This window comes from Ammospiza caudacuta, chromosome 16 (assembly GCF_027887145.1).
Source record: "Ammospiza caudacuta isolate bAmmCau1 chromosome 16, bAmmCau1.pri, whole genome shotgun sequence".
Taxonomy (NCBI): domain Eukaryota; kingdom Metazoa; phylum Chordata; class Aves; order Passeriformes; family Passerellidae; genus Ammospiza; species Ammospiza caudacuta.
The window spans coordinates 4,551,724-4,579,170 of record NC_080608.1 but is presented as its reverse complement, the minus strand read 5'-3'; the positions used below and the strand labels follow the sequence as shown (position 1 = coordinate 4,579,170).

Here is a 27,447-nt window from a genome sequence, read left to right as displayed (position 1 = left end):
AGTTACATTTGAATGCAATGAAACCTGAACAAAAGCAGAGCAGAGATGACCTTGCAGACTTCTTAACACTGATGGCAATATATAAAGGAATCCAGGCCAGGAATTGCCTTTCAATGCAATTCAATTCACCATTAACCATGCCCTGGTCAACAGTGCTGCAAGGATGCATTCATTATTGCAAAGTTTCCATGTTGAGTTACCCCAGGCACACCCAAGACCCTCATTCACCCACAAAGCCTTGTATTTGTCCACAGCACTGGTAAAAACAGTGTGAACCCCATTCTCCCCCCAGGAAGGGATAAAAGATAATAGTTGGTACTAGAAAATAGCAGAACCAGATTTTAGTTCATTATAAAATTCATCAAACATACCAACCAACTCAACCAATTATTTTCACATAGAAATGTTGATGAGATTGTAACAAGTTTCAGTAATGACTCACCTGGGATAGATTTGAATAAGGGCCTAAAGGGGAAAAGCTCAGTATTTCTACTGCCAACTGCTTAAGCCAAGCAGTTCCACCAGGATATTTTCTTTCCATGGAAAGAAAATCCTCTATAAATTCCTACTGAAGCGTGGATGAAAAGACAACTAGAAAGATGGTTCTAAACTAGGATGAATTTACTTTGCAATATAATCTAATTATCTGTTATTTTAGCCATTTCATGAGGTTTGGAGAAAAGAATTCCTTGTTTCCACCACCAGCTTCCTTTTTTCCCTTTTTTTTAATCTCCTCAGAGGATAATTAGCTCACAGCTGCGTAACTCAGGAACATATTTTCATCATCCCTTCAAACTGCCTGTTGTGAGCTTGGGCTCTCACAGAAGCACTACAGGATTATTTGATACTAATAAATGCATTTGTTCCTACAGCCAGAATTAATGGGTACAAGGACAGATAAACTCTGTTCCCATTGCAAAGCGATTTATTCAGTCAAGGGACAAATAAGAATAAGAATAATGGTCAGAACATACGGGAAGCACCAGAGCACAGATGATAAAGTCAAAGGCAAACCGCCCAGGGACCCACAAAGGCTCTCTAGGATGCAGTTTGATGAACTTGTCGAGAGAGGGGGTAGGTAAAGGGTAACTTACAGCTCAGTCACATCCTTGGGAATCCCCTTGGGCAGCACGCGCAGCCCCTTGTTGCTGCAGCGAACCACGGAGTCCACGCAGGTACACTGGGCAGGACAAGGAGGGGACAGCAGGCAGCTGCTCTCATCATTACCTGCACAGGGACAGAGTCAGGGCGTGAGGAAATCAGCACTGCAGCCCAGGGCACCCACTGTGAACATAACTGGTGACAAGGACCGGGGAGGGGCAGCCTGAATCCAGGGTAACCATCACAGCATTTTACACGAGAACTCTTTGGATCACCCGGCCCTCATGCAAGCTCTTCAGGCAACATGAACAGCTCATAAACTGAATAGAAATATTTTAAAACATTATTTAATATATTTAATTTTTTTTCCTAAGGAGAAGCTACTTCATAATTCTGCAAATTTTATAGTGCAGTCCAATGTACAAATCCCAAATCCTCTCCCCACCAGCTGAAATGGAGAGCTTAAACAGCACATGGCCTTACATTCATCTAGAGAGATGATATTCACTATCTATTCTCTTTTTGGAAGACTTTTTAAAAATTCAGCTTTTAGATGTTTATTTTTTACTTTTCATCACTACCAAAGATATTTATTTTTTACTTCCCATTTTACACTAGATCCAGTGCTTTGGATCACCTTGCCCTCATGCAAGTTCTCTAGGCAACATGAACAGCTCATAAACTGAATAAAAATATTTTAAAGTATTATTTAATATATTTTAAATATTTCTTTTTCTAAGGAGAATCTACTTTGTAATTCTGCAAATTATAGTGCAATCCAATGTATGAATCCCAAATCTTCCCCCACCAGCTGATATGGAGAGCTTGACCAGCACATTGCCCTTAAGTTCATCTAGAGAGATGATATCCCCTATCTGCTCTACTTTTGGAAGACTTTTTTAAAATGCAGGTTTTAGATGTTTATTTTTACTTTTCAAAGTCAGCCTGGCACTTTGTTTATGATCTGAATTGCAAAGCCTCATTGTTTTCAACAACGATAACCAGGCAAACAACAAACTGAGGCAGCACAATTCCAACTGCTGGCAATCCATCTGTGCACACTTAAAAATATCAACTTTCTTCAAAAATGGTTTCAAAGGTCCATAAACAGCAGATTAAATCTTGTAATTGAAGAACAATAGGGTTTCTGCAGTAGAAAGCAACGCTTTGAAGCTCAGAACATTAAAGCATGGATTTTCCCCAAAAGCAACAGGCTTTGCAAAACATAAGGCACATGGCTGCTGCAGGATCACATGGATGTGAAAGGAAACACTTATGGCACATTCTGGGGATGACAGGGAGGGGAAGCACAAAACTGTGTGTGAGCACGGGCAGCCCGAGCTGAGACCCAGAGCTCCCAGCCTGCTCCTTCCTCCTAACTGATGCAAGGACTAATTGAGACAGATCTGCTTCTTTTTTCTCTCTGCTGGAAGCACCCATGAGCATTGAGATTAAAGAAAAAGACTGGAAGTCCTGGTAGAAGATAACAGAATTACCCCTGAATGTATGGGTAGGAATCATTTGCATTCAGAGGGCTGGGGAGGCACCACCAGACTACAGAAGAATTGAGAAGATTTTTTTTCTTTTCTTCCCTACTGAGTTTAATGACTGGAAACAAAATTCAAAGTCCTTCATAAACCTGCAGAAAGAGCATGTTTTTTCAGCATATTTAATTTTCCCCTGTGTTCTGTGTTTCACACCCTGCCACCACCTACTTTCCATTTGCCTCGACTCCAAGTTACTGCCTGACAGAGAAAGCTCCCAACTGTGGAATGATATTTCGTGCACCAGGATTCTTCTTTTCTCCCAAGTGGGGAATGTCAGTCTGTGGACCAGGATTCTGGTTGGTTTTGGGGCTTTTTTCTCTCAAATTAAAAGTGAATTATTCTTTTATGACTAAAATTGGGTCTCTTGAGCTCTGAGCTCAAGAACCTGGGCCTGTTGCCAGATTGCTTGACTAGGACAGGAATTAATTTTTACTCTAAGTAGGGAACTTCTATCACTCTCATTGTCTCTTTAGAGGTATGACTAACTGCACCTCCAGCCTCTCTAGTCTCAACAAGCTGCAAGTCAAGTTAGCAGGGCATTCATCAAACAATGTTCTCCTTACTAGTTTCTTGACCAGAAGACAACAACTACCTGGAGATTGAAAGAAATCTCAGAGAATTTTCTTTTAAACTCACATAGACCCATCAAAGCATGAAGCATTTCAAATAATGGCTAAGGTTCTTTTTTATTTCCTTGTATTCACCTTTTACTGGTGACCTTGAACTTTATCCAAATCTAAGAGATTTTCCAAGCAAGCCAAGACTCCCACTGGTTTCAGAGTGTTAACTAAGAGTAAGGAAGGCCCAGAATTGCACCAGGATTAGACAAAGCAGGGCATTTATCTACAATAAATTTAATGTATTGTATTAATAAATTAATTCTTATATTTAGGTGTAGATAGCAGAAATTCAGAAACTGGAAATCAAGAATAAAAATATATCATTGATAGAGAACAGTGATTTTCAGCTCTAGGTAGCTGCTTCTTCCACCACCAAACCAAAATGTTTACTGTGCAGGATGGCTTGGTAGGGAGGAGCTTTCTCAACATTACCACAAGTGCCAAATCAAACTGGAATTTCTTACCATCACAGGTGAAGTCCTGGACATCTACATCTTGGATTGGAATATCCTTCAAGAAAAAGGGTTTCAAGCAGCGTGGATTTCCACTGACAATTCTCTTCTTCCTCAGCCACTTCCCCAGCCAGGCCAAATGGCAGTTACAATTAAAGGAATTAGCCAGCAAATTACTGAAAGTGAACAAAACATGATTCCATTACACATGAACATACAGAAATACTGAAATAACCACAGAAAGATGAGGGGCTCCAAGTCCAGGCTCTTTCCTGTGTTCCTGTGAGATCCCTACTCCATCCTGCAGATGCAGGTTTTATGTAGGGCTGGAATTATAATTAAAATATATATAATTATGCATATATAAATATATGTTTATAAACCAAACTGCTTAAAATTATTATTTAAACATACTTACACCACTACCAGGGCTGGATTTATTGTGGAATTCAACCCAAGCTACAGCTCACACCCAAATCTAAACTCACCTCACAAACTGCACCCATGATCTTCACCATGACCATGTACCTGCCCCAGCACTCCCATTCCCTCTGTCCCACACAAATCAGAGCCAGGAGGGAGCCACTGGCAAGCTGAATTTGGGGTTCCTATTGAAACAGCAAGGATAGTGCTGTACATGTACATATATAGATATATAGATATATAGATATCACAGAATCACAGAATCACAGAAATTCAAGGCTGGAAGAGACCTATAAGATCATCAAGTCCAGCCGATGTTCTAACTGTTCAACTAGATCATGGCACCAAGTGCCACATCCAGTCTTTTTTTTAACTCCTTGAGGGATGATGACTCCACCACCTCACTGGGTAGATGATTCCAGTATCTGACCACTCTTTCTGTAAAATACTTTCTTCTTAATTCTAACTTGAATATAGCAGCACTGTCATCTTGAGCCACTTATGAAGATTTCTCAGGTCTGGGTACCTTTAGTGAAAAGCATCTGCTCTGCTGCCCTGTGAACTTTGTGGGGTCTGCTTCAAATCTTGCTGCAGCTCCTGAAATATCTTCCATCCAGATCTGCAGGCCAGGCATGGTGCTGTGGTGTGCAGCCCCCAAAGCAATCATCTGATCATGCCTCCGTGAGAGGGATGGAGCCTGAACAGAGCCTGGCTTAGCAGCTCCTTCCTAACTAAAGTGCAGCTGAAGGAAAGAGGCTGAGCTCCCTGGTAAAAAGGGAGAGCTGTCTATGCCATGTACAGAGAGGGGGAATCAACAGCCTCAGTCACAAAGAAGAATGAGCTGTCAGGGCCTCTGCTTTGAAAACGAAGTCTCTAAACTCATATTGATAGAATATTCACATCATGTCTGAATGTGCCCAAGAGTTAGTATTTTGGTAGTACAGAAAGAAATATGATCAGAAATATGATCAGAAATATGAAATTTCTTTAAATCATAGCATATCTTTTAAGACAAGAAATCTGAAGATAAGAAACAGGCACTTCAATTGCAGGTGTAGTAGCTGAAGTAGCTTTTAAGTCTTCACTAGCAAGATGCTTTCACAAACCTAAATATGCAGTCAAAATAACATTAGGACTTCAGCCAAACAATTCCATCAGAAAACAATAGTACTAAAGACAAAAACATGTGGCACAATTGAGGTGGGGCAGTTAGAAAGCAAACCCAAAGCAACTCCTACATTCTGTAGGTTCTAGGCCAAAATCACAGAGCCACAATATGATTTACAGCTGCTCTGAGCACTACAGCACAGCCTACTTCAATCACTGCTCTGCCCTGGAGCTCTGGGGTTAATCCCACGTGGATTTAACACAGGCTTATGGACATTGTGGAGAAAGGAGAGCTGGGGAGAGCACAAAACTCAGCATAATGCTATAAAAACACTCCACCTGCCTCACACTTAGACTCAAACGCTGCAGAAAGGTGAGAAACCCAACAGGTTACACAAGAGCTTTCATACAGAAGGTGCAAAAAAGCACTGAAAGCAATACTCTAATTCTAACTGCTTTCCTCCTGAATTGTTTTCCATTCTCTTTAATCCATAATGGGACCACATGCAGGATGCTTTGTATATTTTCCACCCTGATAGACTCTGGCATGAGCAGAGTGCCTGAACCAAATGTCTGAACCTCTGAGCGAGGCCGTGCTTCAAAGGCCATTTGTTCCACTGGTGGGAGAGAGTGAGATCATGTTCACAGAGCTGCTCCCATCACACAAAGCCTCAGAACTGAGTAATCTACAACTGGGAACAAACAGCAGGTGTGCATAACCAGGTTTCTGGTTATGAAAAGCAGCAGCTCTGAGGGTAAAGGACATGTTGTACATCTAGAGAGCATCTTACCAAGACTTACCAAAAACTTTCACAAACATTCCATCTACAAAATGCTCTGTATCAAGAAATAGTAATTATCCCTGTCTAGAGAGGAGACATTGTTTTGACTTAATGTAACTATCCACAAAGCCTCCTTTTCTTCTTGGCAAACGCAGGTTAAGGTAGGAGGTAAAATTTTTGGACTCTTTTAGTTTAGAAGTTGGATTATGCTTTTTCTTGGGAATTAAGAAAGAAATAGGTTGTTACAGATAAAATTAACAAATAAACAAGTCTCCCATTTAGAAATTCAAGTCACTCCAGGCAAAAAAAGAAGAAATTTATCTTGTCAGTAATTCCATGTGATCTGCCACTTTAGCAACTTATAGATTTTATCCTTTTCCAAATGCAGAGCAGGGATTTTTAGCTTTAATGCAGTCTGAAGTTCATACATGTCCCTACATACACACATGTCCCTCTTTCCATGGCAAGGCTGTGATGCAACTTTTGATAGAAATGCAAGATGAAGTCCCTCCTTAAACTATCACATGGATAAAGAGATTTCCTACTTGACTTGAAATGGAATTGAAAGTCTGGAAAGGCTAATTGTATGTCAAAGCTTTACTGAGGAAACTGACTATTCGAGTGGAGTTCTCAAATCAGAAAGAGTAATGTTGGGCAGAAAAACTGATGTGAAAACTCATCAGTAATAATCAGAGTTCCTACACATACAATAGTGATTTACCCACTCAGACAGAAATACAGCAATCAAACTTTTAGCAGAGATTTTGTACTAACATTAAATTCAGAAGTGTTTACTCAAGGACATGGACATATTTTAAAAATCAAGGGGAAATAGAAGTCTTGAGAAATGAAATATGTATATCCTACTACAAGTGCCTCTTCAAAATTACAAAGAAGCCATAGAATATTAACTATTTAAATGGATTCTAGTGACCTGTTGAAAAACATGCTGGAAAACATCTGGATGGTTTTGAAATTAGATTGAAAATATATTCTGGAATTCAGGTTAAGTTTATACAAGAATAGTTTTATGTCATTCTGGCATTATGCAGTCATGCAGTTATTTTAATATAATTCAAGGAAAAGCAGTTCTGCTTGCAAATATCTCCCTTGACTGTGTAAGGACTAAAAGACATGACTGAATTTTCTCTGTGAAGAACTGCAAGGGCAATCTTCAAATTAAGATACTACAGTGCCTAGTTTGACCAACAACAAAATAAAAATTGCAACTTTTTCTACCAAATAGATGTTCTTCCTCTGTTGAAAATCATTAGATAGGGTATTACTTTTAGAGTTGACCATGTTTTTTTAAAATATCAATGAGACTGACTCACAAAGAGTAAGAACAAAAGGAACAATGTTCTTTAGTGCTGCAAGTATGCCAATATAAAAATGGAAATGGAACATTGCATGAATTTTTGTCTCCCATTGATAGATGTGAAAGTAAGGCATTACAGTACCCCATTAGCTCCCAAAGTGTGGGCTGAACAGGGAAAACAGTCACACCATCTAACTTCAGTGGTGTTTGTCATCCAATAAGTCCACCTACAGCAGAGAGCTGCCATGAAATGAACAAAGCTGAATTCTGCATTTGTATGGCAAAAATCACCATGGCCTCAACCCAGGCTCTAAAGAAGTCAAACCCACACCTTTTCTGCCTGTAGATCAAACACAGAATGCAAATATGTCAAAGAACAAACTCTTCCACCAAGACACAGCTAAGAACCAACAGGATTATAAATCAGAGCCTAAGCCATGCATTGCAATTAGCAAGAGCTTGAATTGCTCTTGCTAGAAAGTGCAACAATCTTTTTCCACAGAAAAGAAAATGGGCTATTCTCTAACAAAATATGACAAGGAAAATTCCATGAAAGCAAGGTAGGGGCTTCACAGACTGATTCAGAGAGCAGAGGGGCAGCAGGCACTGCCTGCAGCACAGTGACAACAGCTTTCAGCAAGTGCCTCTTGCTTTGACCAGAGACTTGAAAACAGTCAATAAAAATAATCTGCTTGTGTTTCTCTCTTTGTCCATCAATTCTGAGGAGATTCTTGGGACTGCACAATGTAAAAGGAAAGAAAATTCTGTGTTCCTTATGCTGCACAGAGCTAATGCCAAAATGATAACTGATTTGTTGGTGAAAAGTTGCCACAGCAAAGGGAAAGTGTCAGCAACAAAACAGCAGAGATTCAACACATCTTTCTCTGCCCAAACATGATGAAGAATGTTTTCCAATCCTGAAATGCAATAGGATTGTGAGTTTATTTTGACTGGACAATTAGGCTGTACTTTCAAGACAGACAATTTCCATTAACAGCAACACCAGGGTCCCCTCTCACAGTTGGAAACAAAAGGCAGACTTTCTTTCCATATTTATCAGTCTGTACTTTATTAAAATGGACACACTAAAAAAACATTTTAAAGTATTTAAGAAGCATGGGAAATATTTCAAAGAATGACTGAAGAGTGTAAGAGAATTAAAATAAAGCTTAGTTTGGGATTTTCACATTCACATTCAGTAAGATTTGACTATTTTATCTTCTTCAGATGCTCTGAAAATCTAAGAATTAGCTAGTAGACTTCTGATGTTTAACTACTTTAACTGAAATCCAAGAAAGCTGTTCTTACAAAATCAGACTCTTCTGACACTAAAGCAGCTTCAGGGAGCTGAGTGTGTGATAAGCTACACTCTTTGAATCTGCAGAAATTGTTTTACATGACCTTCTCCTGCATGTTGCACTGGGCTGTGACACAGCAAAACAGAGTCATTCTGTCTGAGACTGCGACCTGCAAGTTGCTGAAACTATTCAATTAAAAAAAAAATAAAATCACACCTTGTATCCTCCAAACCTGTGATTTCAGTAGGATGGAGTTTTCTTTCCCTAGATGATGTTTTCCACATAAACTGAAACATGGTCTTTTTTAAAAGGAAAGCATGAAGAACATCACCATGCCATGTTCATCCCATAATAAAATCACTTACATTGTGGAAAGAGAGACCAGGGTGCTGAAGGCCCCAGGGGTGATGGTGCTGATGTGGTTGTCATACAGAGACAGGAGCCTCACTGAGCTCAGGCCAGCAAAGGTGTCGTTGTTGATGCAGCTGATGGAGTTGCTCCTCAGCATCCTACAAGGATTAAAACAGGGAATTAGGAACCACTGGCTAAAAATTCAGGATGGGAAGTGCTTCACCAAAGAGATGCTTTGGAAATCATTCTGGTTTTACTGATTGCTGAAGTAGAGCACAGCTAGAGGAGGGTTAGATTCATATAAACACGGTCTTGTGAATTTAAAATGCATCTCTTCCACTCAGCATTAGAGGCTGATGGGAGCTGCACATCTGAAAGCAATATGCAATTAAAATTATTACTAGTGACAAACCTGAAATAAAAACCTAAAGGCTCAATTTAATAAATATCTGAGAGTAGGCTGAGATGTATTTCAGACATCATTTGAGACTGCCAGAAATGTGTGACAATAACAATACTGGCTGCATTACTTCTGCTCATGTCCTGGATGTTTTTTGTATTCCACAATGCAAAAGCATAGAAGAAAACAGAATCCTCATCAAAAATCAAGGAATATTGTAGGAAAGATTTCCAGACCTGGCACAAGCTCTGGAATGTCATTATCATCATCAATTTTGAAGACAAAACTCAGTAATCATTCTATAAAATGGTCTTTGCTTGGTGCTTGTAGCAGATGAATCAGTGCTGTGTTTTGGAAGATCCATCTCTCTGAGTTGTTATGGTAACAATGAACTCGACAATAAAGCCTAATTAATCTGAAAGACTGGAGTATCTTGTTTCACTCCATTGCAGAAAAGGCTCATGTGTATTTGTTACACTGCATGCCAATCAATATCTGGGTCTGTAAACATCACTGCACTGCTGTGATATTCCTACTTAGGTGAAAAATCATTCAGTAATTAAAGCACACTACCAAAGACCCACAACATGCATGCAGCTCCTGCTGCTGCTGCAGTGAATTGATCCCCAAACTGAGGAGGGTGAACCCCTGGGTATCCAACTCCGGGGTATCCAGTGAACAATGGAAATTCAGACTCCCTGCGAAGTTTGAATTTACATCTCACATTGGTATCTGCTAGCTGGGCACTGAAATGCTACATCAATGCTACCTGAAAATCACCAGAGAGAGTTTAGATGTGGCTGGGAAAACAGAGTGTCATCACAGACATTGCCTGTTTGAACACTCTGCTGCTTTTGCATCACTGCTCTCTGTGCAGTTACCAGCATCACGGTCTCTGTAATTTTGGGATTGCAGCTGGGGTGAAACTGTGTCAGGAGAGACCCACAGGGCACAGAGAAACACCTTTGCCAGGTGAAGAGCACCAGCTCTGAAATGAACAAGCAGTAAATGGGAGAATAAGGCCCTTAGCAGCAGCAGGAAACATTTCTCCTGCCCTGCATGGAAGGCATCCGGCAGCAGAACTGCAGGATGGGATAATTTCAATGCCAAAATGTCCTGCACAGTGATTTCTTACATTGCAGGAATCCTTTTAAAAGCTGGACCATGACCCTGACAAATGCAGCCCCTTTGCAAAAGATTACTATTTTAATGCTGAAAGAAAGTCAATTAATGGATAGCAATATGTGTCCCTCAAGCCAAAGCCTTTGGTTTCATATCATGGTTCACCATGCACTGTGTGCCCTTCCTGAAAGAACACTTAGACTCACAAATCCTCATATCATGCTGTGTATATTTAGACTGCTTTATCAGCTGGGGGAAATGTAGGTCAGGTCAGCAGGATAGCTTGAATGTTAAGCATCTTTTTATTAAAAAATGCTGAATTTTGTTTAGGAGCACTGCCACAGGCTGCTTTACAGTATAAAAATTAATTTAATATCTATGGGCAGTATTTTCAAATCCCTTAGTAAAGTGCATACATTAAATTGAAGAACAGATGGCTGTAACCACAAAAAATATTAATGGAACAGCAAAAGTTCCATATTTGTCATCACAGAACAAAGTCCTTGAAATGAAACTTGAATTTCTTTTTACAGTTGAGTAAGGACTGTACTAATTGTGTCATGATACCTTCCACCATAAGTAGTATTTTTTTGCTAATGAAATTGCAGATTTTAATTGTATTTTGATTCCTAGAGTCTATTTCTTGTCAGCCCCACCTAGTCAAGTGCTTTCTTTCTACAGCACAACTCCAGTTTGGGTGGAGGAACAGTGGGAGGATGGACAAAGTGATAGCAAACATGTTCCTCAATGTCTTGTTTCCAGAGGAAATAACAAAATAATAAAAGCATTAAATGACTGGAAGTGACAAATTTGACACTTGACATGTTCCCCATCATGCCAGACCTGTGAAAATCTGTCCATTTTATAGAAATAGCCCATAAATCTCAAACCTGCCCAGGAGCAGAGATAGATTGAAACCCTCAAGGCTGAGCAGCAGCAGTGGCTGTGTAATTACAGATATTTTAGCAGCACTGCTGAGCCTGAGCAGTGCCCAGGGAGGAACAGAGGCATGGCTCTCACTTACAGGGTCTTGAGCCCCGTGAGGCCCCTGAACATCCTGCCGTGCACGGACTCCAGCTGGTTCTCTGTCAGGATCAGCTCCTGCACGCCCGCGGCACCATCGAACGCGCCCTCCCGGATCTCCTTGATCTTGTTGTTGCTCAGGTTTCTGGAAGGAAACAGCCAGTGACAACAAGAAAATCAGTAGTGCTTCATTCCAAACATCACACTGGAGGATTTGGAGATAGGGAGAATTGATTCCTTTGAGGGTTATCTAGAGAGACCCATCCATCCATCCATCCATCCATCCATCCATCCATCCATCCATCCATCCAGCAAGGAGAGCATCCAGAAATTCAAAGGTTTCCTACTGTTCTTACAAATAGCTCCCTTGCACTCATCAAAACCACAATTATTTCAGGTAAATCAAGATAATTTAGATTAATGCAGTTACCAGATTTTAATACCTCATGTAGTTGTTTCTTATCCATGTCTCTGCAAACAGTAATTGGGAGTTTCCAGCATCTGATTCATGCCCATGAAATTATGGACAATGTTCGGCTGTGGGTGCTCATCTGGCAAGAGCCAGTTAATGTAACTGCCATTGAAATGGTGTCAAAAATTGAAATATGGGCCACTTTTATTCACTGTACCATGTATCTGATACCAACTTCGGTATGTGCACTTAAATAAAAAAAATCACTCAAAATGAAACAAGTATCACTTAATTGTCAATTCACAGCCACTGCAATACACAGCATTATTTTCTAAATGTTTACTCTGCCTATACAGTCACAAGATGTTTGCTTATAGATCCATATAACAAAACTTTGATCTACAAAGTCAAATGAAGTTCTCCTGAAATGCAAAATTAATCTTTTGAATATTTCATATTTGTGAAAACCCCCATGAAAAGACAATTTCTAAATGATAAAAGTGCCATCAGAGATGCATAAAAATAAATGGCATTTAATTATTTAGAACATTTATATAGAAGGCCTTAAGCACATTAAAACTTTGAGCCTGAGTCCTTCAAACATCTCCCATGATGTCCTGTATAGATTATGATGAATAATTCTATTTGTTGAGGTCTATGACAGGAAACACTGGTCTTTGTTTTACTATCTACAACAAAAAGGAGAAAGTACAAGATATATTTTTGCTCCCAAGAAGATGCTAAATTCCAACACCATTACTCATGCAGAATAGCACATTATTCCAGAAATGATCCCAGCACAGACACAGCATGAGTAATAGTTCCAAAATCCAATTCCAGGTGATATAAAACAAATGACAAGGTATCAGATTAACACCTGGGTTACTCTGCTCAGAAGAGCTGGCAATCTTACTGGGATAAAAGTTGACAGAAGACATGGAAAGAGGACAGCTTGGCCTCAGATAGAAATAATGTGGGTCTTGCTCTTTTCAGAAGTCATCACTTAATAAAATAAAATAAAAAAAGAGCCTTGGAAATATGTTTCATGTGGGAAACTGGAGTACACTGGTTTATGTCTGCTGAACAACTGTCAGAGAGTGGGCCCTACAGCATGTGGCCCATCACCTCTTGTGCTTTCTTGTGATCAGAAAGAATAGGAGCACGCCAGCAATCAGCCAAAAATAACATAAAAACATCTAGAAATACTTACAGGCAGATTTCTCTTTCCAGAAGTTTAGTGCTTTGTGCTAAGGCTCACATGAAGAGTTTATGTTCAGTGTCAAAGCAAGTCAAGGGAGGATATTCTGACATATGCATTTAATTTTGGGGCTCAGCTATTTCTCCAGTGGAAATGTTTATAGCTCAACATCTCTCCAGAATGCTGGCGTAAATAAATGCTCCCAAAGATGCCCCTCCTGGTAAAGATCATGCCATGATGAATATTTGCACAGAATAAGTGAGTAAATGTTTGTGGTGGGAAGGGAGGGTGAGTTGCTATAACAGACAAAGACTTTGCAGATTGCAAACTGACCTACAGTTGTAGTTGTAAAGTTTTATTAGTTACTTTTTGCCATGTAAAAGATATTTAGGTACATGTATTAAAACAGGGGGGCAATTTTAATGGTCTATTAGATACTGAAGGCAGAAAAGAGCAAATATTGGAGACAAAAGCTGGTCACCATCTGCAAAGGAATTGGCACCTTTATACAGTGCTAACATCTGAATTTTAATTGCTGCCAAAGGACTTCAGCAGATAGGCAACTCTGCTCATTTGAGTTAATAATGCCTGATCTTTTCAGCAAGACAGAATTACCCATAAATATGCCAGCAGCCTCAGAAGAAGCCAATTATAAATACCTTTCCCATGCAAAAGATTTGCAAATCCAACATTATGCTGAAATCAAAGTTGCAAGGCAGAGAAAGGAGAAGTTCTGCAGTAATAAATAGGTAAAGATGTTACAGTCCTGCAATCCTGCCTGGAGTATTGACAAAGCAGATGCTCTGCCAACCTGGATTTTGTTATTTGTCTTCCTGAATTAGAGTTTCCCATATCAGAATACAACAAAAAAAAAGTGGTAGATGACAACATTCAGTCACCAAAAGGAAAAAAAAAAGTTTCCTCCTACAGTCTGAACAGCTACAATAATAAACACGAAGAGTTACATACTTTTCAGTCTAAGAGTTACCAGGAAAAATAATCAGCTGGTATAAAGCTTAAAAAATGAAAGCACTGTAACCTTTTGCCTGGTCTGCAACTCTGAGACCTCTAACTCCATCCTTCCTAGCTCTAAAAGATTCTTTTATATGTGATCATCACACTTGACAAGGAAATTTTTTACCAGAAAAAAACCTACTGACATTTTATAGCAAACTCCCACTACTGAAAAGCCCCATCCTCTTGCAACACTGAGCTTCTACCAGGAATTCTTCTTGAAATGCTGGCAGACAGTGGAAAAGAAACTGAGTTTTGAGACTCCTCTGCCCTCTGGCAGGACCCAAATGCGAGCCAGCCTGACTCCTGAAGGCTTTTTCCATAAGGACTTCCTGATTTACCCTGGTCATAACATTCAATCCTATTTCCAGATTTTATTTTGGGCAAGAGGTCAAAATAAATTTTCAGCAAGCCTGGGTCTGCTTTATGGGGGGCTGTGAATAGGAAATGAAGAGATCAAGAAGCTATCAAGGTGACATTGTTCACACAGCTCACTTTTCAGTCACTTTTTATTCACTTCAGGGCTGAAGTTTATAATAATATTATTTCTGTTGATCTCATAACTGCAAGAGCAAGCTGGATTCTATTCAGAATTAACAGAAGCATTCACCCTGCTGTACCTGCTGGGGCAATGTCAGCAATGCAGCTCCCAAGCGCTGAGTTACTGATTCACCTTTTAATCTGGAAAACCCCTGAGAGAGATCTGCAGCCACAAGGGATCTGCTTGGTCTCACCTCCAACTCTGCAGTTTTATCACAAACCCAGCCTGTTCTGAGTGGGGTTTCCCTAGAATATCTCTGTCTTCTGGAGATGTGCTTGGAACACATCTTTAAACACATATGAGGAGGAAAAGCCCAGAGCTGCAGCATTCCTCTGGAGGATGCTGAGAGGGTTTTACAATAGTCTGGCTGGGTTTGGTGGTGTGAGCTGTCCTCAGGAGCTGCATTTTGGCTCTTTGCTTGTGTATTTTGTGGGCAAAGTGCTAGATGAAAAACACTGTATTTCACCCCTTTTACAGTGCTAAGTCTACAGAGCTAGACCCCTACAATAAATAGTGTATTGAGTATTAGAGTTGGGGGTGTTATGTTTTTGAAATTATCTTGTAGTAGTACCAAGGTAAAATTGCACTGACAGCCTTAAATACTGCACACAGACAGTGAATTGCACCCAGCGCCACCCCTGCACTCATCCAGCACAGCAGACTGATGGCCTTGCTGTAAAAACCACACTGAGCCCAAATGGCACAAAGCACAACACACTCCTCAACCCCATTTCCAGAAAATAAAGTCTGTTTCTGTGTAACAAATGACTGCAGCCTCATTTGCCATGGCAAAATTCATGCTTAGGGGAAGGAACAACAGGTAACAGCTGTTTCCAAGGGCACAAACTGCTTCTGCCTCCCCCAGAAACCTGATAGCCTGGGTTTGAAGCTGACTCCTAGTCCACAGACTTTATCATGATTCAATTTTATTTCTCATGTAAAATGTTCAGATCCTGGTCTGACACTCCATACAGTTCAATCTAGCAGGAATACTTACAGCCAAATTAAGCCTCCAAAGGCAATTACATGCTGGAGGTGGGTTGGCAGTACCAGCTATTGGCAAGCCAGCCTGACATTTCTTATAATAAAAACCATATTATATGTTCACTTTGTAACTTTGGCAAGGCTTAACTGAATGAACTGTTAGATGACCCTTTCAGGTTTTGAGGTAAACATTTTTCATTACTCTTGTTCTCAAGAGAAGAGGTCAGTCCCCTTTCTCCCCAGCAGTGCATGAAGTATGGCAGTTCATCTCTCTATTTTTGAATGTGAGCTCATGGCTGAACTTTTTTCCCCTGCAGAAACAGTGGGAATGATTTCCTGTAGGCACAGGGCAGTGGGCAAGCTCTAGAGATGGCATCTGGGGGCTCCAGCCTCTGCCTGTGGGTCAGCATCCCATTTCAGCAAGTCTTTCAGGGTCTCTCTGCGCTCCCTGAGCCAGATACCCAGGGGGTTTTGGACATTGAACCTGTCATGGCCAGGAGACCCTCCAGGGGGTTTTGGACATTGGACATTGGACATTGAACCTGTCATGGCCAGGAGACCCCTCCAGGGGGTTTTGGACATTGGACATTGGACATTGAACCTGTCATGGCCAGGAGACCCTCCAGGGGGTTTTGGACATTGGACATTGGACATTGAACCTGTCATGGCCAGGAGACCCCTCCAGGGGGTTTTGGACATTGGACATTGAACCTGTCATGGCCAGGAGACCCTCCAGGGGGTTTTGGACATTGGACATTGGACATTGAACCTGTCATGGCCAGGAGACCCTCCAGGGGGTTTTGGACATTGGACATTGAACCTGTCATGGCCAGGAGACCCTCCAGGCTCCCACTGCCATGGGAGTCCCCAGGCACTGGGGATTTTTTGTTAAGTGCTCTGTTCCCTGTGTAAGTAGATAGTAAACAGGAGTGAAAAATGCATGCTAGTTAAGAGTATACACAAATTGGAAAGCATCTGTCCTCATCAAACCTTCAGGATTTATGTTCTGAAAATTGGAAAAATTTGTTTTTATTGAAATCTTACCGTAGGGAAGTACAGCGCACTGGGATTTTCTCTAATTAACAGCTGAGGCATTGCCAGGGAGTGGTGGGGCTCCCAGTGCTTGATTCATGCTGAATTTGGTGGCTGCTGCAAGAAAGGAACTGCTGGCTTCTACAGAAGTCAGAACTTCACTTCTGTGAATGGGGATGTCTCCCTTCTCCCTACCTGACATGAGACCTTGATGTGCTGAGTGGGAAGATCTCCCTGGAAACACTGGAAAGATAATTCCCTGTTGTTTCTGCATTGGAAGCATAATTCCCTGTCAAAGGCAGCAGCTTCCAGCTCCCATGGCTGGAGGGCAGCAGCTCCTGGAGCCCTTTTAGGACACCCCCAAAAATCCAAGTGCTGGAGCTGCTCCCACTCCTAAAGAGCTCAGAGATGCATCCTTGTATTTCTCCTGCACTCCAGGCAGATCCAAAGTGCTCTTTGCCAACCACTGCAAAATATCAGCAGCACAGTCCTTGGAGCCTGAAGCTGGTGGGATGGGGATGGGACTTTCAGAGCCTTCAGCTTTCGCACAGGCAAGATCAGGTAAAGCCACACAGTAAAAACACAATGAAAACAAAACAGAGGTCACTGGAGAACCCAGTGAATTACTTCTGGACTGGATTAGACCTGTCTAGAAGAATCTACACCAATCTTGTCATTCTACTGTAAAAAGCATTAAACATAAAGAAAATTTAAATTTAGGTTGTGAAAACCACACTGTGTATATGGGATTTTGCAGCTAATTATTGAAGTTGATTAGTTTTTTAAAGGCACATTCAAATATGTTAACCTTTTAAAAACCAGTAGGGTAATCTTTGGTATTTAATTTCTAAGTAAAATGTGGCATCACATTGCATTATGTATCTCTGACCTTTACATTTTTATATCAAGAATTCAATTTTGTTTTGCATTAAAATGTATTAAACCCTAGGCTGACACATCATACAATAAGGTTCAGCTTAGGAGGGCTATTTGCAGACAAATTACACAACTGCTAATTACATATTAGAGGTGGGGTTGGTGCTACCACATGTTGCAAAGGTGGTCTGATACTTCCCTTTTTTGCCCCATCATTTTGACTCTGTCTGGAATTCTGCTGGAGCTTCACAACCACAGTGGAACTGTGGCTCTCTGAAATGAAGTTTATTTTCCAAGTTCCTTGGCATGGATCTGTCACTACTCCTAAACTCAAGTGAAAGACAATCAAAGGGCAAGCATTCAAATACCCTTCAGATATCCATATTACAGATATTCAGATTCATTTCAGAAAAAAATAGTATTTCAGAGAAAAAATAAAGGAAAAAAATGATATTATATGATATTATTTAGGCTAATGCCCTGCCACTGCAAAGCTCTGAGCTGTTTTCTTAAGCCTAGGAAGCAATTCAATTTCCAGACAGATTCCTCCATCTGCTGTTTGCCTTTAACACTCAAGCAGACAAGGAATATATGATGAGACAGAGTCAGCAATGTCAATCAAATAATAGTTAGGTTTCTTGTCCCTTATACACACTAAAAACTGGGGATTGGATCAATGCTGTTCCTCTCTGACTCAGCACCAATCCCATCTGAGGCACTGCCCACATTTCCCTTCTTGCTGGGTGGAGAGGGGCCTTTCATTAGCAGAGGGGTTTGGCCTGGTAAAGGCCAAATAATAACTTGGGGGTTTGTTTGCTTGTTTCTTCCTTGTAACCCCTTTTTTCACAAAATGGAAGAAACATGAAAAGATGTCTAATCTGGCTTTTTTGGGATCAGGCCACTGAGTAAAGTTGTGGTTGAAATGTTGCTGTCCTCATATGAAAAACCACTGTTTTCAGAAAATCCCTTTAATTAAAATGGAGAAACTTCTTTAGAGCATCAGGCAGAACAAAAGAAATGAGCTCAGCTACAAAGATTTCCTAAGGAGCCTCTGCTTGGAGGCTGCCAGTAAAACCCAGCAAGAGACCCTTTGTAGGGTGCAGTTTCCTTTTGCCATGAGTTTGACCTGCTCCTGCACACCTCTGATCTCAGCAGCTACCAAGGACAGATAAAGGAATCTTTGGTTTCACAGGAAATAAACTCCCAAAAATACCCTCACATTTCACGCTGGATTTATTCCCAAAATACAGCCCCTGTCGAGGCATCCCTCCCTCTGAGTGATCGATGAGGACAGGAGGGACAGCACTGTACTTCCCTACTGTAAGATTTAAATAAAAACAAATTATTCCAATTTTCTAAACATAAATCCTGAAGGTTTGATGAGGACAGATGCTTTCCAGTTTGTGTATACACTTACATAGCATGCATTTTTCATTCCTGTTTACTATCTACTTACACAGGGAACAGAGCACTTAACAATGTCAACATCATTTTCTGAGTGCACTGTAGCTACAAATTATTGATCATTCATAAAACATGAGGCAAATGTTTGTGATTAGTTCCCCAAGCCTGATGGGCTGTGCTTACACAAATACAGCCCCACCCCAGGCTGCAGTGCTGCATCTAAAACTCTTGCAGAATTAAACAGAATCCCACTGCAGGTGCCTCCAAAGCCCCTGAGATCTCACAGGGACTCAAATGGCCAGGAAGCTCCAGATGGCAGAAACCACGTGAAACAAATGCACAACAAATTGCCTGGGTTGGTTGGGTTCCCTAAATAAGCTTGATCCAGACAATAAAACCTTACTAAAAGTAAACAGTTAAATGAGACATTAGCAATGGGTCCATAGGGTTACAACTTTAAATAACTTCAGAAGGATTCATTTTGAAGACTATCAGCAGGTATCTGACATATTATTCTCTTTCCAAAACACTGCTTTAATTAAATATATACAATGCACTGTGCCAGGACTGTCAGCAGAATTATACAGCTACATTTGAATGACTGATCTATATGTTTGCTAATTTATTCTCCTCTCTAAACCAATAATGATCACCAGAAGCTGCCATTGTCCATATCTCATAATATTATTTTCCTTTGACTATCTGAAACAACCCCACCACAGCTGGAGGCACACAATACATTTGAGAGACAAAACCAAAATGCTAAATGTCATAATCAGCTCCAACAATGAGCATACAGTGGAATAAACTCTGGGACAGAATTCCTGTCAGTCTCTGAGTGAAAGACTAAGACACGTAGCCTTAAAAACCCACTGAAATGTCAGCCTAGGGGTCTTCATCTGTCAGTGTGGTTTAACTGTGCCTGTCCATCCAACAGGGAACTCCTTCAGTTTTGTTAAACTCACATTAAAAAAGTGATTTCTACTACTGCAGTACATAAATACAAAAACTCATCCCTCTCTCCTTCCTCCCAGTCCAAGGCTTCCAACTCAGACTTACATTTTCCTGAGGTTGGGCAATTTCTTGAAGAGTCCAACAGCTTCCAAAACAGAAATATCATTGTCATTGAGACGCCTGAGAGGAACAAACAGAGAGGTATTTAATGCTTTCCAGATGTCTGTGGATACATCCCTGTGACATTCAGGGCTGCCATACAGAGATCCATGACCTTTGTGAAGCAAGGCTCTCCCTGCCATCTCCCCCAGACTCCTACAGGTAACAGAGCTTAGCTTTGAAGGAAAAGGGACATAGAGGAGTATCTACAGTGAAAGCTTAGGATGCCCTAAAGAGTGTAATGCCAAAGGACAGTGTCAGAGCCCCTTCATCTCCCAGTGCATGGGAAAAGGAATTATTGAGCTAATCCGTTGCACACAAACCCCCTGTGCGTGACTGAACCTCTGTGGTGCACTCTGCTACACCAGGCACGCAACTGGAGATGGGGCCATGCAACCAGAAGGGCTCTGATTTCAGCTGCTTTCCTATAAAACTCTGCTGATCTTCAAAATGAATGTGAAGGCCACTGTCTTGGAGGCTTGGGATGTAAAATTCGTTCTCTGATTGAACATAGCTCCATTTTGCTATGCAGAGTCTCTGCCGTGTTCCTGGATGTCTCTCATATTTTTTCTTAACTTCAGATCAATAATTTTAATGAGGTTTTAAATAGAATAAGCACAATAAATACAACACTAACTCAAAAAAAGAAAATTCTGTTTTAATGGGCTACCAATGCAAGAAAAGAACCAGAATCTTCAGTTGCTAAGCAATAAAAATGTTTTCTCATACTCAAATGTCTTGAAGTTACATTAATTTAGTAAGACCTGCTCCACCCAAGTAGCAGGCCATGCTGAGATGCAATGAGCCCCCAATCACAGGTTCACTCAAATGGGTAAAACCATTTCTTAAATGGTGCAAAGGCAGAGGACTCCAGAGTAGACTGGACAGGAAGGACAAAGCTTGGGCTTGGCCAGCATTGGAGGAGGACACAGGGCTGGTGCTAGAAAAATGAGAGTGATGGTGCAACTCTGAAATAAAATTTGCCTTCCCATTTTCACACCGGGATAAAACTAGAAGGTGCCTTTAACAATCTGAGTTGCTTTTGCAGCCTTTAAAAATCAGAAAAGCCAACAAGTGCAGCTGCAGGGCCCTGTCAGAGGCACACTCACAGGTCGGTGGTGTACTCAGGGAGGTGCGTGGGCAGCCGGGTGAGTTTCTGGTTGGAGCAGTCCACCACTGTCCCCTCACAGCGACACTTCTCGGGACACACCAGGTCCATGAAGCACTTCCCAGTGAATTTACTTCTGTAATCCTCTGAGCCTGCAATAAACGGGAAATATATTCCAGCAAACAGTTGTTGAGAACAGCAGTGACCATGGAATCCACCCTCAGCATTGCCTCCTGTCATCCCCCAGCTCCTGCAAACACTTCTAATACTTGCCAAGGACTTGTGCTCAGCAATTTTTAAAATTACTCCCAAGGCTTGTCCCTGGTTTTTCACTCTCCCCTTAACAGAATAATTCCTTGTCTAACAAGCCTACCTGTTAAGGTATTTTCCAGCAAAGTCAGTTTTTTCCCATCTGGAATTTAGTCCAGCAACAAGGAAAAGGCATCTCATGAAAGAATTCAAATGACAAAAGACTTTTGAAGATATCATTTGAAAATCCCAAATGTACAGACCTCAGCTATTAGAGCTGTTTTTCAGACCAATCTTTTATTAGACGACCTTGTCAACTTTCCAACAATTAGATATCTTTATTAACTATGTTAAACAAACAGCAAAGGAAAGTAATAGCAGTTTAAATAATTTTCATTTTAATTAAGGAATGGGTAGAGCATGCTTAGTGAGAAGCACTCCCTGATGTACCATTACACAGTGATTGCCAGACCTCTTTGACTGGGTTTTTGACCCATTCTAATGAAATGCTTTTCCAATTAGGCTCAGAAATAATCTGTCCTTTTCAGGTTTGGTTTTTCTCGTTTAATAGCAGCAGGTTGGAAACTCGATCTCAGTGCTTCAAGGAACCAGGAGGATTAATAAATGTGTGTGTGAGCAAAGCGCTGCCAACCCCCCACCATGCAATTCCTGCCCATTCACTTCATATTTCATAATGGAAGCACCAGAACCATTGCAGGAGCCCTGTGCAAGGCCCAGGGATTGTAATCACCAAGAAGCATTTTTCAAGGTTTCCAAATTTTTAAAAGTCAATTACAAGACTTTCTCAGAGAGAGGAGCTGAACAAATGTTTTAAGAACCCAAAAACATCAACAAAAACTTAAACCTAACCTGAAATTTGCTTATGGAGCCTTGATGACATTCATCACCTGCTCCCCCTTCCTGACTGACAAATACACCACTGCCCAGTTTATGACCATGCACTATTTTCTGAGAGAAAAATGACATTTCCTAAATCCACTATTATTTTAATTTATGTTATGCATTATCTCCACAGGGTGATGCAGTGAAAAAAAGCAATTCTACAGGCAATCTAACACTCTGATCCAACAGCCACACTTTGGTTTAGTTTTGTAATTCCAAGTTGGATTATGAGAACACTGACATACAGATTTGTACCTTGGTACTTCAGTGGTGCTAAATTCTTTGCTGGTTTTTGTGCTTATTATAAATTATACATGTAAAGTGCAACTTTCCTGACAGCACAGCACTTAAAGCATTAGGACCAGTGGGCATTTTAAAGCATTATAAAAATACAGTCTAAGAGTTTCTCCACACCATTATCATTTAAACACTTATCCTTTTAAAAAAAATCTAACATTTTATTTCCAGTCCTAGACATTCCAAGCTGGGTAGTCAAAATGTTTGGTTGTTTCTGATTCCTTGGAAACAATATCAAAGACAAACAGTTATCAGAACCAGAGTTTATTAAAATTGCTACAATTACAGTACACATTGAATAACCCACCAACAATCAGTGATCAGAAAGTTGGAAATCTCCAACTTCAACCTTGTTGAAGCACTACTAAGTTTCCTAGTAAAAGTGTTTGTTGAAAAAATAATCACAAACAACGTAAAGTTTCATAGGGTAGACATTTATTAAGTAAATTTTTTAGTCTACTGAGGGATACAAGATTCACCTTCCCATGGGGAAAAGGGGATGGGAGAGTGGAATTCTATATGAAGGAGAAAAAGCAGTGTATAACATTGGAGGGCGAAAAAGAAATGTTTGGTCCTCTCTCAAGCTTTCTGGCTGAACAAATAAAGAATTTTATCACACTTTGACTTGGCACACAACCTTCCACACTGCAGCAGCTCTCAGAGGTTGATGCTGCCTGGGCATCTGTACCACAACTGAAACAGGGGAAAGGCTCAGCTCAGCAGGAGAGGAAGGGAGCAGACATCACCTCCACACTTTTTGTTCCTTCTCTCTCTTTCTCTCTTTTTTTTATTTTTTTTTTTTTCATTTTTCTTTTTGAGTTTAAACAAGAGTTACTCGGGTAATCACGGAGTCAAAAGGAATCAACAGCCTGTATGTGCTCAGCAAGTACTCAGCCATCTCTTAGCCTGAGAGACAGCAGGAATCACCTGCCAAAAACAAGATAAAATTTACTGTTTGACCTGAGCCTCGAGATCACTTGGACAGGTGGCTGCTCTATTAAGATATTCCCATCTGGGATAGCAATGTGAAATGCAGCCATCTGCTTGCAGAGCTGTTTAAGCACACACACATATCCATTCCTGCTGACTGCCAGGCTCTGAGAGAACACAACAGGACTCAGGAAGCACAGCTCACCCCACAGGCATGGAATACTCCTTGTGCACTGTAAAATCATCCATGGAAAGCACAGAGAAGAGATGCGGGACAGAACATGACCCAGGAGTCTCTAGCAATTCCCCCAATGAGGAAGAATTAAAGCTTGCTGTAAAACAAGTAGCCAAGGCAACAGCAAGGCCTGTGTGTAACTGAGGGCAGTTGTAGTTATTTGATTTGTTACTTACTCTGATAACATTCTTATTATTTCACAACCAATGTGACACTACTATCCGGTACTGTGATTTCTTCTTATCATAAAACAAACACACCATGGCATTCTGCAGAACAGCAGCACTGAGATAAAGAAACATCAAATTTCCAAGTGCTCAAACATTCTATGTGCCCTTCTGATACCCACATGGAGAATCAGGCAACAGAGAGAAATATATTTTTGTTCTACACTTCTTATAAAGCATTGTTTAGAAAACCTGATTTCAGTTTTTAAAACTTAGCCTTGTCCAAAGAACTTAAGAGGAGTTCTGGAGGATCTGTACTGCTACAAATCGGGCTGCCTCAAAAGTGACCTGACACATTCATCCCAGAAAATTATCCAACTGCCTCAAATTTGGCACCAAAAGTATGACCATTGAGATCAGTTGGTCTAAAACTTGAATGAAAGACACAGGAATCTCAAAAGTTCTTCATACAACCACAAGATCACAATTCTCATAGGGAATAAAAAAGAAGTGCATTTTTTTGGTAATAATTTCACATTGCTACTGTTAATTTTTATCAGTAACTACAGATAAAATCTAAGAATCCTGCATGTCCTTCTTTTGACAGTTCCACAATAGAGATGTGAGAAATTTGCAAGACAAGGAAATATTTCAATGTAAGAAAACTTCTGTATGAGACTCTCAAAGTCCTTTATGAAAAGGAGTCATTATCTCTGTGTAGGAGGGGAGTTAGGCAGAAGTATTTTGAAGATCTCGTGAAAGCTGTCAAAGCTAAAATGGCCCATTTGGATTTGCTGACTCAGCTTTGCCCTCTGGAATTATTGGACAGTGGTGTTCCCAAACAGGCCATGTTAGCCATGTCATTTTCAAGAGATGAAAACAATGTTTTGCAGACTCTTCTGAAGCTTTTTTTTGCATTATATTTGTTCACAATGCAATGCCAGCACATTAAGAGCAGGTCCAAAGTTACACTGCATGGCAGGCATCTTGCTGCAGAAATGGCAAGTGTACCTCAAATAGAAGGATTCACTGGACAGCTCAAACAGACAGATGCAGCTTACATTATGCACAGAGTATGGAGACAAAAGTGATTTTTAATCTCTGTAGGTATGGCTGGAATCACCCTTGAACATTATCAACCAACAGAACGCCTGACTCCTCCATTGTGAGAGCAGTGAAACAGATTAATGACTTAGGAATACATAGAAATGCAGTAATTCTAATTACTCAGAAATGGTTATTCTGCATGCAAGCCCTGTGGAAAGTCTGTGCAAACACCTCTGTGGCCCCCTGGGAGCCTGGTTAGCAACACTTCTCCAGTTCCACCGTGCCCAGAGGGAGAAAGGGAAAGGGAATCTCTCACCTTTCGATGCTTCTGCCCCAGCAGAAGTATCCAGGCATGCCATGCTGCAGGGAGTATGCAGCCTTCCATGGTGCTTGACAGAACCATGTTCCATTTGTATTGTTCTACCACATGGTTAGATCAAGCACAAAGGAAAACCCCATGGACAGCCAGAGTCAGAGTTAGGCAGCGCCAAAGAGAGAGGAGCGGTCAGAGGAAGCAGCATGGAGAAGCACAAGCTGGAGGTTCACGGAGAGCTGCTCTCCACTGCACCCATGCAAAAAGGTGCTGGATACAAGAGGTCATCCTTTATGCTACTGCAGGAACACCCTGGAGCACAATTGGGGTTAGTGAACACGAACAGAGCCCGGGCGAGTTCAGAGACAGAGCTGGCACGACAGAAACACCACCAGAGGAGAGCTCACTGCTCCTTCAGAGAGCACCTGCAGCTCCCACCACACACTCAGTGCCCAATCCACACTGCTTTTTATTACTTACTCTCTCCTGGTGTCTCCTTTCAGTAAAAATGCCATTTAGGTTTGCTCCATTTATTTAAATGTAACCGTAGAAATACCGCAGCCCATGCTAATAGCAGCAGATTCTGAGCTGATGGCCGAGCTCTGGCCTCAAATGCTCCCCGAGTGCCCTTTGAGCCTGATTTCAGCTCCCAGAGGCCCCTCATGCTGGTGGCACTTACACTGACAATCTGCAATTGCCACTGCTTTTCTTTTCTTCTTATTTTGGTTTCCTCTGCGCTTCCCAGCAGAGCAGCACACACGCGCTACTGCAGACACAGACAGCATTTTGTTATTCTGTTTCTGAGCACATTTGTTGGGTTTTGTACATCACTCTCTGATGGAAGCTGAGCGTTCTCTATTTCCGACATCCTGAATTATTTCAACAGCTTCGCTCCTGTAACTCATCCCTGCAACTCTGACATATAAAGCAGAACATTCAGTTCGGGCTTGACTGCTCCCACTGGAATAAAGCTCTCCCTGACTCCACTGTCTGAGAGCTGTGCCAGTGGACAACGATTTTGAAAGTCACATCTCAAATGCTTACAGGATTCCCAGATGAGAGAGAGAGTGTCTGTCCTCTGCAACTGCTCACAGAGTTCTGCTGGACTCCAGGGAAGGTCAGTGCTGGTGCTTTTAAATACAAATCACTTTCCTTAGTAAGGGGTTTGCCCAAAGAACAAAGTCAGCACCAGGCAGATTATTCATTACCTACATGGAGAACAAGGCAAGTGCTTGAGCAGAGATGACAGATAATGCAGCAGGGGTCTGTGCTTCCCCACTCTGCCATGACCCAGCTCTGCTGTGCAGAAAAGCCAACTCTGAGTTACTTGGGAACTTCAGGATATAAATCAGTACAGTGTTAACTTAGCCACCCCACAGTGAGGGTTTGGTTCAGCAATGAAAGTAAGGCAATTTGATTTTTCAGTCTAAGAAATAAACTGAAATAAACTGAAGCAGTTTTTTGGGGAACCTAACACAAATCTTCAATCTCCACAGGCTGCCAAACTAGCCAGACTCTGAATTGATAAAAACATTAGATTATTAATTTTCTTCTGTGACTCATGCAATGTGGCACAAAACCACATTAATTTTCTCGCCCGATTAATTCAAAGTATGCATAACCCTGGAATCCACACCTCATTTGCTTAGAAATTATATCTATAACTAGCATTCCTGCCAATAATTTTGTATGGCTCCAGTGAAGAAGGATGTAGAATCCTATATCCTTATTCCTGCACTGCTTTAATAAAGCAGAAATTCTGGCCTGGGCTCTTCAAACAAATTAATCCACAGAACTCTGTTAAACAATGACAAGTAACAGTTCATATCTTTCAAAGACTTTTATATTATATACTGATTTACAGTATTAAGTGGGATATCTGTAATAAACTCAGCAATTTCATTGTCAATGAACTCTTTCAGTCCTACTAGAATCAAATGCAGTCTGAGCTCTGCAAACACCTTCCTGAGAAACCCCAGGAGAATATTCTGAACAAGTCTCTATTCCTTTGCTGCACTAATTAAACACCACTTACAATAACTGCCTCAACTAATCATCAACTGCAATGAATGAGAGGTAC

At 41.0% G+C, this 27,447-nt stretch overlaps 1 protein-coding gene across 1 annotated transcript in view; it reads right to left on the bottom strand.

Annotated features, from left to right (window-relative positions):
- The window catches only part of SLIT3 (slit guidance ligand 3), a 487,105-nt gene that overhangs the window by 98,271 nt on the left and 361,387 nt on the right, over positions 1-27,447 (bottom strand). Inside the window, exons 15-20 of the mRNA XM_058815569.1 lie at positions 21,228-21,378; positions 20,065-20,139; positions 11,546-11,689; positions 9,014-9,157; positions 3,733-3,896; positions 1,095-1,227 (exon numbers count right to left, since the gene is read on the bottom strand). Of these exons, the coding sequence (XP_058671552.1) occupies positions 1,095-1,227; positions 3,733-3,896; positions 9,014-9,157; positions 11,546-11,689; positions 20,065-20,139; positions 21,228-21,378 (811 nt within the window). The remainder of the gene's footprint in view (positions 1-1,094; positions 1,228-3,732; positions 3,897-9,013; positions 9,158-11,545; positions 11,690-20,064; positions 20,140-21,227; positions 21,379-27,447) is intronic.